The sequence below is a fragment of the Juglans regia genome, chromosome 11 (assembly GCF_001411555.2).
Source record: "Juglans regia cultivar Chandler chromosome 11, Walnut 2.0, whole genome shotgun sequence".
NCBI classification, from domain to species: domain Eukaryota; kingdom Viridiplantae; phylum Streptophyta; class Magnoliopsida; order Fagales; family Juglandaceae; genus Juglans; species Juglans regia.
The window spans coordinates 14,124,583-14,138,690 of NC_049911.1; the positions used below are offsets into that span (position 1 = coordinate 14,124,583).

The window sequence follows — 14,108 nt, forward strand, 5'->3', positions numbered from 1 at the left end:
TGATCTATTAGATCTGTTTAATAATAAAAATAATTTTATAATCTAACGAACTATATTAAGCCACATCAGTTTGTAGGATTACTTTTGTGTAATCTCTTTGTAACTAGAATATTTTTCTAAAAGTATTTAATTGGCTGAAGAGACTAGAACTAGAGTATTTCAAAGCTATGTTTTGACTACAAGGTGGAAAATAAAAAGTTCCTGTTTGAAAGTTCTCAAATATAGAAAAGGCAAGGGAGTGACAAAAAAATAAAAACCCCACTCACTAGCCAAACAATGTCATAAAAAAATTGGACATCTTTTTCTTCCAAATTGTCGCCTCAACCAGTACACAAAAGCAATCACAAAAATAAAGATTCCATCATCAAGGGATTTTTTTTTTTTAAATAGCAGGAGGAAATTTTTTCCATAGCACAACCAGATTCTCGAAAGACAAAACAAAGCTCCCACTACCTCTCATCGAAGCCACCCAGATTCTCTCATCGAAAGACAACCATGAAGTTTGGAAAGGAATTTGTGGCACAGATGGTGCCCGAATGGCAAGAAGCATACATGGTTTATGGTAAGCTCAAAACCTTATTGAAAGACATCCTACACTTTCAAGCAAAGAAACAGGCCACTGGCCACCCCATGCGGCCTAAAGCGAGAACTCACACTTTACAGAGCTTTTAGCGGCCTTACACAAAGATACAACGACCACCCCACAAGCCCATCATCCACTACCCGCGATGATGATCATGACATTGAAAGCCAAGCCATTCTCGTAAATTTAGTAAGCCGGGATGGCTCACAAATCTATCAGACTACGTTTCTCAAGTCCGAAGACGAAGGGGGAGAGTACGAGTTGGTTTACTTCAGGAGGCTCGACGATGAATTCAATAAAGTGGAGAAGTTTTTCAATTCTAAGGTGGAGGAGGTTATGAAGGAAGCGGATATGTTGAATAAGCAAATGGATGCTTTCATTGCTTTTCGAATAAAAGTGGAGAATCCTCAAGGCTGGTTTGATAGATCAATTGAGATGACTTCTCTTGCTTCAGATGTTGCAGCTTCTGCAGCTGCATTGTCGGCTTCAACACCGAGAGGGGCCAGAGGAAGTAGTAAGTTTTGTATATATTACGAAGCTATTAATCCAAGGATTTGACTTTTTCTTTCAAAAAGATCGAGTAGATTATGTTAAAAAAAGAGCTTAAGTTACAAAAGAAGATTAAGTACTTTCTTTCAAATTACACATATATATGCAGGAAGAAATGTCATGTCGATGGATTTGATTGAAGAGGTGGGATCGAATAGCCATGGACAATCAGATGATTCGAGTGATCAGGAAAAAGATGAGGAGGAGACCATTGATGTTGTCAATCAAGAGGTTCAAGAACAGAGGCCAAATAACATCAGGGCCAGTAGACCAGCTCCTCTAGAAGTACTTGATCATGTGAAAATAAACAACACCCGGGAGACTCCTCGCTCCACCATTAAGAGCATCCTCCATTATCCTAATCAGACGGAGCTGAATTTCAGCAGGGAAAATGTTAGGAAAGTTGAAGAACAACTTAAGCGGGCTATTATTGAATTTTACAAGAAGCTTCGGCTTCTCAAAAGCTTCAGGTATTAGACATATATTGCTAGTTTTTTTATTAGATCTAGTTGGATTTTCTTGTCTTCTTCTTCTTCTTCATTACACTAATGAAGTAGATACTTTTCCATGAATGAGACAGCTTTTTGAATACACTGGCATTTTCAAAGATCATGAAGAAATATGATAAGGTATTTTCCCTCACCAAAAAGAGTAAATAGTGTTTCGAATTGGGCATTATCATCATATATGTCTCACATATTTTAGCCAAGACGTTACTGTCAAGCTTAGAAGAGGAAAAAATAATTATATAAGTATTTAATCATCAACTATCTTAAAAGTTTGAGCTAATACAAAGACATGAATTCAATCATTTGTATTTTAACATTTTATACACTTGCGAATGAGTCAAACTCCCCGTAATAAGTTGATCTATCATACATGAAATATATAACTCAACATTTGGTTAGTTAGAAAAACCCCTTTTTGGGAGACGACTAGATTATTAGTGTGTAAGACATAATAAGTTGATCTATCATACATGAAATATGCGTTTTCTCTTTTTTCTAAGAGTTTTTTTTTTTTTTTACCCTTCTTTTTCTTAGAGTTAAACATTGATATTTTGGTCCTTGTATTTATACCTTAACATTGCAGATTACTTCAAGGGATGCATGAAAATCCTACATGAAGATGGTGGATAACTCCTTCCTCGAAAGCTCTGATGAGGTGAGCTTTCTATAAATGAATCAGACCTAAGGCTATGTTTGGGTGTCAAACCCATCTCAAACTAATTATTAATAGGATTTACTACTTTTTTAACTTTTCGTTAAAGATATCTCAACATACCTCATACGTACATTTAAACACATATCTCAACCTACTTCATATATTCAAATATATCTCAATGAAATCCACAAAATATTACTATTCACAGATCAATTCAGATCATCTGAGATCACCTCAGCACCCAAACGCAGCAAGACTTTACTTATGAGAGGATTGCTACTTGCCATTATAGGTTACCAAGCTTAGCGAAAGGACTGAAGCTGCATTCATCAAGTATTTCTTCAACTCTAACCACACTAAAGGCATGAACATCTTAAGACCCACGGCAAAGAGAGAAAGAAATAGGACTACATTTTCCATGGGTAAGGTCTTTGATCTAGAAGGAATTAAACTTCTTAACAGTGAAGAAATTATGGGGACAAATCTAATGTCCATTTCTTTCCCTTTGGATTTGTTCATTGGAAAACTCTTTAGGTTTTTTTGCTAGCTGCATGACATCTCTGATATTAGCTCTTATTTTAATTACACGCACTCGTAAACTCATGAATAATAAAGGGGCGACCGAATATATGGAGAACATGTTTCCCCTGTACAGGTAACATTCATTTCTCTCGAGGATTACATCTCCACTCAACAGATTTTTTAAGAACTGTATAATCATTCTTCGATGTTGAATTTAAGCGTCTACAATACTAATTATTCCAAAAGTTTAAGTAGATGGAAATATGCATGATATTAATTATTTACTTCTTCACATGTGACCAAAATATATATATATATATATAGGATTCGTTGTGAGCACCTTTAAGCTTTTTAAAAATAAAAGATTCAGATGAATATGCTTTCAATCCAAGAAAGAGGAAATTTAAAACTTTCTCTAGTTTTCCAATGTTGAACTTCCTTCCTTCCTCACTCGCAGTTTGTTTGGCTTCATAGTTCTGCACATGTTAATGTATGCTGCCAACATATACTTCTGGAGGCGGTACCGAGTCAACTATTCCTTCATATTCGGCTTCAAGCAAGGAACCGAGTTGGGCTACCAACAAGTTCTCCTCCGCAACTTTGGTCTTGCAGCACTAGCACTAGCTAGTGTTCTCTTAAACCTTGACATGGAAAGGGACCCAAAAATGAATGATTACAAAGCATTGACAGAACTTCTGCCTCTCAGCTTGGTTCTTGTAAGTTCGTATATGTAGAAGTACTTTACCTACTTTTTCCCCATCTAAGTCTGAATATATATACAGTACTGAACTTTATCCTCTCTTTCTGATCTGCAACTTGTAGTTATCATATTATTCTTTCCATTCAACATATTGTACCGTTCAAGTCGCTTCTTCTTCCTCACATGTCTCTTTCACTGTATCTGTGCTCCTTTGTACAAGGTATTGTGGTCGACAACTGATCATGATGCAAGAGATTAATGAAATGGAACTGAGGTGGGTGCTTGTAATAATTAATTAACATTTGTGAATTTCTTTATATGACAGGTCACGCTCCCAGATTTCTTCTTGGCGGATCAGTTTACCAGCCAAGTGCAGGCCTTGAGAAGTTTGGAGTTCTACATATGCTACTACGGTTGGGGAGACTACAAGAACAGACAAAACACTTGCAAAAAGAGTGACGTATTCAACACTTTCTACTTCATTGTTGCAGTGATTCCGTACTTGTTTCGACTCCTTCAGGTTGCCAACTCACTTTTAGAGAATAATTTAAGTTGTTGATTCAAACAATAGTCTTGAATTCCAACATCGACTAATCTACTCCACTTTCGATTAAAATAGATGGGTCCGCATGCCTTTCGGCATGCACAGGAGACACTTTTAAAACAAATGATATTTTAAAGCTCAATTTCTTCTTTTGCCACAACTCATAATGATTATTGTTGCAAGGACTTATTCCCTCATATTCTTTTTCAGTGCCTCCGTCGCTTATATGAAGAGAAAGATGCTATGCAAGGATACAATGGGCTGAAATATTTTCTGACAATTGTGGCTGTTAGCATGAGAACAGCTTACCGTCTCGACAAGGTTTTGGGTTGGAGGACGCTAGCATGGATTTTCTCAGCCATTGCAGCAATTGTCAGTACATATTGGGACCTTGTCTTGGACTGGGGACTCCTGCAACAGAAATCTAAGAACCGATGGCTGAGAGACAAGCTTCTGATCCCTCACAGAAGTGTATATTTTGGAGCCATGGTGAGTAAACGACTTCAACTGGAGAGAGTTTTCATCAAAGTCTGACACTAAACCATCTTTTTGTAATTTCATGGTAATATATGCATGCAGGTGTTGAATGTCGTCCTCAGGTTTGCTTGGTTGCAAATTGTTTTGGGCATGAAGGTGTCTTTCTTACATAGAGAATCTTTAATCACCATTGTTGCGTGCCTAGAAATCATTCGTCGTGGGATTTGGAATTTCTTCAGGTAACCAAGATTGTTGGTCATTTTGGAGTAAAATTTCTAACATGTTTATATAAGCTTTAATTTGTTATGGATAATAAAGGACTACTTGCATGTTGTGAATTTGCGCAAATTTAATATTTTCAATTTCTTGTGATTTACATCACAGGTTGGAGAATGAGCATTTGAACAATGTTGGCAAGTACCGTGCATTCAAGTCTGTTCCCCTACCCTTCAACTATGATGACAACGAAGACAGGTATGAGTAGGAATTAAGGACGAAACTAGCACACTGAAAACATAGAGACAAAATCAAATTATTTTTATTTCTGTTCGTTTTTTGTTTTTTTTTTGTTTTTGGTTTTTTTTTTGTCCACAGTCCACTATAGTCCTTGTGAAGACAGTCCACCAGAGTCTCGAATGATGTATTTTTGTTCGATTCAATTTAATTTCATCATCAACGAAATTTAAATGCAAAAGCTAGGTAGTAGTGTCCAGTGAGGCAAAGGACAAATATTTGTTGCTTGATGTTATCCAGTTGCATTCACTTCTGAAACCCTAAACTGTCACATACATGCCAGAAACTGAATTAATCAGCTAAAGGTAAAGACATTTTTTCAGACTGTCATGCAATGCATTCACCAAAAGTAATAAAGAGCCATTCGTCTCAAGATTGAAGATTGGTGACAGCAAAGGAAACTCTGCATTTTATTCGACTAAGAGATCAAACAAGAACTTTTCTTTGAGGTTCTAAAAGGAAACTCTTTCTTGACCATATAGCCGGCCTCTAATAGTTGGTCAAGCGGAACTTTGTTTACAATCTTTCATACCATACATCAAGGTATGTTGTTGATATTCTGGTTGCATTCCAATCAATTTATTACACTTAAACATAACAATAGCTAATTTATAAAAAGTTTGAAACACAGGTAAATCATTAAATGTGATATCTCATCTGATAAGGATAAGAGTAGGTGATGTATGAGATCCCACATTGTTTGGGAATGAGAAGTTATTACTCTTTATAGGGTTCTAATAGGCTCCAATTGTATCAATTACTAGTCCTTTTAAAATATAGGTAATGTGGTTTGGACTTTCTATTGTGACGTAACATAAAAGCAGAACTTGACAAATCACTCTTGAAATTGAGAATCCCCAAAGACTCAGACTTTCCAAAAAAGCACATTAGCCTAACAGTCCATACCATTACCACAAACTTTTTATATCATTGCGATATACAAATGAATCAACTCAAATTTAAGGGGAAAATATCTTTTAATAATACATAACAACATTAGAACCCTTGCAAAGAAAACGGAAGCAATTAGACATAGTCTAATTAGCTATGCGACTTAGACCTTCGCTGATAGCAAGAAAAATACCCCACTTTCAGTCTAAGCAGTGGAGAATTCCTTTTGCACATCATGTTGCAGTACAGAATCCCTTTTATACATCATGTTCTTTTTCATTTTTTAAATAAGAGAGACAGTTTTATTAAAAGGAATGAAGCCCATGTACATAGAGAGTATATGAAAGAAACACAAATCATGTTCTTGAATAGGACATTCCACTAGTGGGAACCATGAGAAGATACCCTCAAATCTGCATCCCTGATAGCTGCAAAATGAAAGAGATCTGGAAACGCCCTATCAAGAGCGCAATCTCCACACCAAACATCTTTCCAAAACTTGATTCTGGTGCCCTCTCTAGCCACAAAATGGATATGGTTTTTTAAACTCTGTCATCCCCCCCCCAACAAAAAAAAAGTACTCTAGAGTCTATGATATCCTTCTATAGTGAATCCCCCTCCAGGTGGTACCTCTATAAGCATTTTCCCAAATAAGGCTTTACTGAAAATCCTCAATTTGCACACTCTCAAGTCACCATTTGAAATTGGAGAACACACTTAACAAGATGGATTTCCGGTTCCTCCCCCAATCCCCAAAAAAAAAAAAAAATGCTTGAAATAATTTCTCAATCTTATTCGCCATCCCTGTAGGCAAAGGAAATAGAGAGAAAAAAAAATAGGTGCGGAGGTTAGATAACATGCTCTTAATTAAGGGGAGTCAACCCCTTTTCGATAAATATAATCGTTTCCAACCAACCAGCCTTTTCTCTACTTTCTCCACAACCCCATGCCAAATCGCTCTAGCCTTAAAGGTTGCTCCCAACAGTAGGCCCAAATATTTCATAGACAAGGATGACACTTTACAATCCAAAAGGCTTGCCAGGCTATTGAGACTAGGCACCACACCCACTACAACCATCTTGGGCTTACCAAGGTTCACTTTAAGCCCCGAAACGGCTTCAAAGCATAACAAAAGTGCTCGTAAATTTTGAATCTGGCCGTGGTCCGCTTCACAAAAAAAGAGAGTATCATCTGCAAATAAGAGATGTGAGATTAAGATAGAGCCATTAGTACCATTACCCACTAATAATCGAGATAACAAACCACCACCCACAACATCCTTCACCATCTGACCAAGTGCCTCCATAACGATAACAAAAAGTAGAGGAGACAATGGGTCCTCTTGCCTCAAACCACAAGAACTGTTAAAAAAGCCAGCAGAGGTGACATTAATTAATATCGAGAAGCGAGCAGTAGAGATACAACGTCGACGTCATGAAATCCACCTATCACCAAAGCCACATCTCCCAAGCAAATATAAAAGAAAATCCCAATTCACATAGTCATAAGCCTTTTCCATGTCAACAGGGATGCCTCCGTGGCCTTCTATTTCAGAGGGGGAAGAGAGCACTTAAGTACCTGAGTGGAGTGTCTAGTCTCAATAGCATTGCTACACCTATGTGAATTAGCCACTTTCTGGAAAAATTTTGTACATTTATCACCTTCACTTAGCCAAAGTGCCTTGGATTTTTGGCGCCACGAGGTCTCCTCCATCAACAACACCCTTTCGAGTTCTGTTACAACTGAACTCTTTCTCAATAATGATTCCTCTAAGGTATCTTCCAACACTTCCCTCCCTTCTAACTCCTGTAGCTCGCTCCTCCATGAGGGTAGTCTTTTGGTCATCAATGTTGCTGAAGACTTCCAAGTTCCACTTCTTTAGATCTTACTTCAGAGCCTTTAGCTTACTTGCAAGAATGAAACTAGGAGTACCTGTGAACTGATGAGAAGACCACCAAGAACGGACCTTTTCTGTAAAACCCTCAGTTGTTAGCCACATATTTTCAAGCTTCAAATACCGGAGTCCCCCATGAACACCTCCACAGTTTAACAAGATAGGAAAATGGTTTGAGCATACTCGGGGCAATCGTTTTTTACACAACTTCGGAAAGTGAGCCTCCCATGAAGGGGAGAAGAGAAATCTATCCAATCTGGACCAATCCCGGCTATTTGACCATGTGAGCTTGCCCCCAACAAGGGGAAGGTCCATGAGGTCCAAATCAAATATGAACTCAGAGAACTCCTCCATGGCCGAGGAGTTCCAATAGTGACCCGATCGCTCACTGGGAAAGCTAGTAATATTGAAATCTCAACCCATGCACCATGGCTCATCCCATAAATAGTATAGACGCGCTGTAACGCCTCGACCTCGAGGGTCCAGAGAGTTAACTCATATAACCTGATAATCAAATCCAACAAAGCTAATGTACTTCCAAATTCAAAAATATATACTTCCAAAACTTCAAAACAAACGTAAATACTTCAAATTAATAAACCATATAAACTCATTTATCCAATTTTCAATCCAACAACCCAAATAAAATATCAACTCTTCTTCATGTCTCAAATAACAAACTAGAATAAGAAAAAATTGACATAAGTCTCCATAAACCGTCTAAATCCATTAAAGCGAACTTAATAAATAAATAACATCCAACATCAGCACTAATACAACGAGATACCCAACAATAATTCACTGCTAATCTTGTCCATAATCTCTAATACCGATCCTCAGCTGAACCATCAATGTCATCTGAAATATTATGAAGATTAAAGGGTGAGTTATCAACAACTCAACAAGCAGAGAGCATATACTAGCATGTAAACATGAGCATTTATAACATTTGATAAGCAGAACAAAACATTTTCTTCAGACTATAGAAACAACATATTTTACTTTCGAAATGCAAAAACAAAACATGGTACAAAAACATCAGAACCAAATTTCCAGAAAGATAAACTTATTTCCAAAAAGAAAATCCATTGGTATATCCAAACTGAAAACATTATAACAATATCATCTCATAGCATCACATCGGGACAAATAGCATGTTTAACCCCCGTGGTAGGGTTATAAACCACCATTATACTCGTGGTTGGGCCGTATACCATGTTTTAACCCCGTGGTAGGGTTATAAACCACCATTATACCCGTGGTTGGGCCTTAACAGAAATAGAACGGAACATCATCGGAAACAGGTCACATTCAGATACAGATTCAGAACTTCATGCCAAGGTTTTTCAGATGACACATCATATCAAAACAAAATACTGAATAGCTTCAGATCATTTCATATGTTTGAAATAAACAGAATCAAAACATCTTCATTTATTCATAACAAAAACTTTTAGATTTTCATATTCGCTCTTTTTGCATAATTCAGAAACAGGATACACAAAATTATCTCATGTCTACACTAGTCATGACAGAAAATACTTTCTCTTATATAGAGTTTATGCATATGCAGAACAAACCTTTGAGGTCGTTTCGTATTTCTTTTCAAACAAACATGCTTACCTGACTTCCGTGTATTACCAACATCTTGAGTTGGAACTCTAGTAGTGACACCACCTAAACAAAACATATACCCAACATTTAATAAACCAATCCAGTAAGCTACTATTTATTGAGTAATAAACCAAAACAACCCCTTCTTAACTCAATAACTATCATAAAATTAAACCCGAACAGTACCCTCCTCAAACCATTAGCATTTAAACCCAAAAGCAGCCACCTTTTATCAACACCAAACCAACAATAAATATTTCCAAAACCAACAACAGCAACTCCGATGATTAAAACATAACACAAACAATACGTCAACTCCAACCTTCAAAAATAAAACTTCAGCGCAACCATCATATATTATAGTCATTCAACAATTCAAGACTTGGGTACCTGCGCCACTCATAAAACACCCAACACAACCAGCTCAAACACCCATTGCACACACAGTCAATAACCCACCTCGGCAGCGCTCAATCACTTCCATACGCCACACACATCAACCCAAAACACCACACTTTAACATAAATAATTAAAAATAACTAAACTTACAAACACATAAAATTCCCATTTTTCTAATCAGTGAAATAAAAGGGAAGAAGAGAGCAACGTCGCTTACCTGCGTTAGACTCTTCGACGAAAAGAACAGGACAAACACGAGGGAGGCACTGCTCGATGGAGGGGAATTACACTGTGAAAAATAAAATAAGTGTGTGGTTAAAGTGTACACTACAAATTCAAACGGATAGGAGATGTGTACGAAAATTAAACAGAGGGTAAGATAAAAATGATGTTGAAATCAGATGGTGGGAGAAAAGATTTTACTAAGTCTAGTACTTCTGATGCAAGGCTCGGCATCACTACCAGTAACTAGAGACCCACAAGCCGACTGTACAGAACAATCAACCTACTAACAGTCACAAAGCAGTCGGAGAGACAAAGAGAAACAGAGAAAGGGAGAGAGAGAGAGAGAGAGATAACTCACCGTCGTAGCAAACAAGGAAAACAGAGAAGCCGTAGCAAGCTTTTGCAGATACACGGAGAGAAAGCAAGGAAAACTATTCCCGAAAGGATGAATCGGTATGTGGGTAAGGAGAAGAAAATCGAAATGGCAAGGGAAAATCTTCACATGAGGAACCGGAAGTAACTGCAGAACGTGGGGAGATCAGAGAGGAGAAATCGGGAGAGGGAAAATCAATGTTGAGAAAACTGGGCATGAGACAGTGGTGGTGGGAATGAAGGAAATGAAAATGGGGGGAAATATATTTACCTGGAAGCGACGCCGTGTGTGGTCTCCAGAAATGAAAAGAATAAAAGACAACATAAATTCGTGGGCCCAGGCCCTGGGCCGAGTATTAAATCCTCCCCCCTTAATAAAAATTTCATCCTCAAAATTTTGTCACAAGCTATTGGGATCTTCGTCGAACAACTGTGGGTACTTGACTTGCATTTCCTCTTCTAATTCCCAAGAGGCTTCACTGATAGCATGATTATTCCATACCACTTTAACCAATGGAATAGTCCAATTCCATAATACTTGTTCTTTTCTCTCTACAATCCGCACCGGCTCTTCTGTATAAGTCAGATTTTCCTGAAGTTGAAGAGGCTCGTAATCGATAACGTGGGTGGGGTCGGGTACATACTTCCTCAGCATAGATACATGAAATACATCGTGTACTCCTGAGAGTGCCGGTGGTAGGGCTACCCTATAGGCAACTGGGCCAATCCGATCGAGAATCTCAAAGGGCCCAACATATCTAGGGCTCAACTTGCCCTTCTTTCCAAACCTCATGACCCCTTTCATTGGCTCAATCCTCAAGAATACTTTATTCCCGACCTCAAACTCTAATTGGCGACGACGGTTATTTGCATAGCTCTTCTGTCGACTCTGAGCTGCTCTCATTCTGGCTCGAATGGTCTCTCTCTTCTCTGTTGTTTTCTGTATGATTTCTGGACCCAAAATCTGTCTTTCCCCCACCTCGTCCCAATATAAAGGAGATCTACACTTCCTACCGTAAAGTGCTTCATAAGGTGCCATCTCAATACTAGCCTGGTAACTGTTATTATAAGCAAACTCGACCAAATGCAAGTGTCGAATCCAGGTTCCCTTAAAATCTAGCATACACGCTCTCAACAAGTCTTCCAAAATTTGAATGGTCCTTTCCGACTGACCATCTGTCTGCGGGTGAAAAGCAGTGCTGAAATTTAACCTAGTGCCCATGGCCTCCTGTAAGCTTCGCCAAAATTTCAAAGTGAAACGAGGATCCCTATCCGACACAATGGATACGGGTACCCCATGCAACCTTATATATACAGTTCGACTAGTTTCTCCAGCTTATAAGAAACTTTGATAGGCACAAAGTGAGCGGTCTTCGTCAAACGGTCCACCATCACCCATATTGCATCCTGACCAGTTAGTGTTCGTGGAAGGCTTGTAACAAAGTCCACAGAAATATGCTCCCATTTCCATTCTGGAATCTGAAGTGGTTGCAATAACCCTACCGGTCTCTGATGTTCTACTTTCACCTGTTGGTAGGTTAGGCACTGTGCCACAAACTTGGCAATTTCTCTCTTCATGCCATTCCACCAAAAAGACCCCTTCAGATCCTAATACATTTTTGTACTACCTGGGTCAACTGTGTAAGGGGAGCAGTGCACTTCTTCGAGGATAAGTCTTTTTATATCATCATTGTCCGGCACACATAACCTATTTCTGAACTTTAACACTCCATCTTCAGAAACACTGAACTCAGATTTATTTCCTTTTTCTACTTCTTCTATTAATCTTCCTACCTCAGAATTTTCTTTTTGAGCAAGCATAATTCTGTCTATCAAAGCCGGTTGAACTATTAAACTGGCTATCAATGCCTGTTGATCACCAGTAACAACTTCAATAGTAGCTCTTTCTAAGTCCACAATTAAGTGGGGTTGAGTGGTAAGAGTAGCAACTACTGGTCCCATTGGCTTCCTGCTAAGTGCATCAGCTACAACATTAGATTTGCCTGGATGGTAGTTAATGTTGCAGTCGTAATCTTTGAATAGTTCAAGCCATCTCCTCTATCTCATATTCAGTTCCTTCTGAGTAAAGAAGTACTTCAAACTCTTGTGATCCGTGTAGATTTTGCACCTTTCACCATATAAATAATGCCTCCAGATTTTAAGTGCAAAGACAACAGCGGCTAACTCCAAATCATGTGTGGGGTAATTTTGCTCATATGTCTTCAATTGCCGAGAAGCGTATGCTATTACTTTCCCGTGCTGCATCAATACACACCCCAAATCCAATCGCAAAGCGTCACTATAAACCACAAATCCTCCTCTTTTGCTAGGGACTGTCAAAACTGGAGCTGTCACCAATCTCTTCTTCAATTCCTGGAAGCTTTCCTCACATTTTTCAGTCCATACATACTTGTTGTTCTTCCTAGTAAGGGCGGTAAGGGGAACCGCTATTTTTTAGAAATTGTCTATAAATTGACGGTAATAACCAGCCAAACCGAAGAAACTCCTAACTTCATGCACATTGGTTGGTTGAGTCCAGTTAACTATTGGTTCAATTTTTCCGGTATCTACTGAAATACCATCTTTTGAGACTACATGTCCCAAAAATGCATTAGACTCAAGCCAAAATTCACACTTCTTCAACTTAGCAAATAATTTCTTATCCCTGAGTGTCCCTAGTACTTGTCCGAGATGGTCTTCGTGTTCAGCTTTGCTCTTGGAGTAGATTAATATATCGTCAATAAACACCACTACAAATTTATCCCAGAATTCATGAAATACTCGATTCATCAAGTCCATAAATACTGCTGGGGCGTTGGTTAGACCAAAAGGCATGACTAAGAATTCATAGTGGCCGTACCTGGTCCTGAAAGCTGTCTTGGGCACATCCTCCGCGTTGATCTTCAACTGATGATAACCCAATCTGAGATCAATCTTGGAGAATACCTAGGCACCTTGCAACTGATCAAATAAAACTTATATATAAAAATATTATTTTTTATTTTTTTTAATCAATCGGTCCGGTCCGGTCCGGTCCAAAAAATCCCGGAACCTAAACCGGCCAGTTTTTACGTTTTAAAAACGGGTTCCGGACCGGACCGGTTCAAAACCGGTAAAACCGGTCCGGTTCGGTTTTCCGATTTTTCGGTTTGAGTTTACACCCCTAGTGCAACCTAGCGCTACCAGACGCAGATATTGAAGCATTGATGGTGGAAGTGGACGGTCCAAAACAAAGTCAAAGTATGCAGTCTCACTGAAACCATTCGACTCGGCAATGTCAAGCTTGTCCTCGAAAAATGGGTCAAACTCAGATATTTCTAGTGTTAGGGTGTAACCATTGCGGTCATCCTTAGGTTCTATGAACCCATAGTCGAGAGCCAGGTCAGCATTACTCTTGTTTATATCATATTGGATCATAACCTAATGAAAAAGCTTCCAATTGTCACCCATTAACAAAATAAAATCAGTACTCCTTCGCAAGGAATGAAAGGGCTAGCAGTCATGGGTTTCAGGGCATCAACATCGTAGTGTTGTTTACTTCTTAATATCCCACTTCTTTTGAACTTATCTCCTCATCTTGACACAAAATGACTCCATTTATGAATTATTATTTGGCATTAACTTTGTCCAACTTGCTGATGATTAAAAAATTATAACCAGT

General features: G+C 38.4%; 1 protein-coding gene and 1 pseudogene across 1 annotated transcript; one reads left to right on the plus strand and one right to left on the minus strand.

Annotated features, from left to right (window-relative positions):
• Positions 1 to 495: 495 nt before the first annotated feature.
• On the plus strand, positions 496 to 5,023 carry LOC108999591 (annotated as a pseudogene).
• A 5,824-nt stretch (positions 5,024 to 10,847) lies between these two features.
• LOC118349899 lies at positions 10,848 to 11,351 on the minus strand. The gene has a single exon (XM_035695846.1). The coding sequence runs from the start codon at positions 11,349 to 11,351 to the stop codon at positions 10,848 to 10,850; it is 504 nt and encodes a 167-aa protein (XP_035551739.1).
• Positions 11,352 to 14,108: the final 2,757 nt, after the last annotated feature.

Bases quoted from the DNA above. Each gene is read 5' to 3' on its own strand.
- LOC118349899 (XM_035695846.1), bottom strand. From the start codon at position 11,351: ATGAGAGCAGCTCAGAGTCGACAGAAGAGCTATGCAAATAACCGTCGT.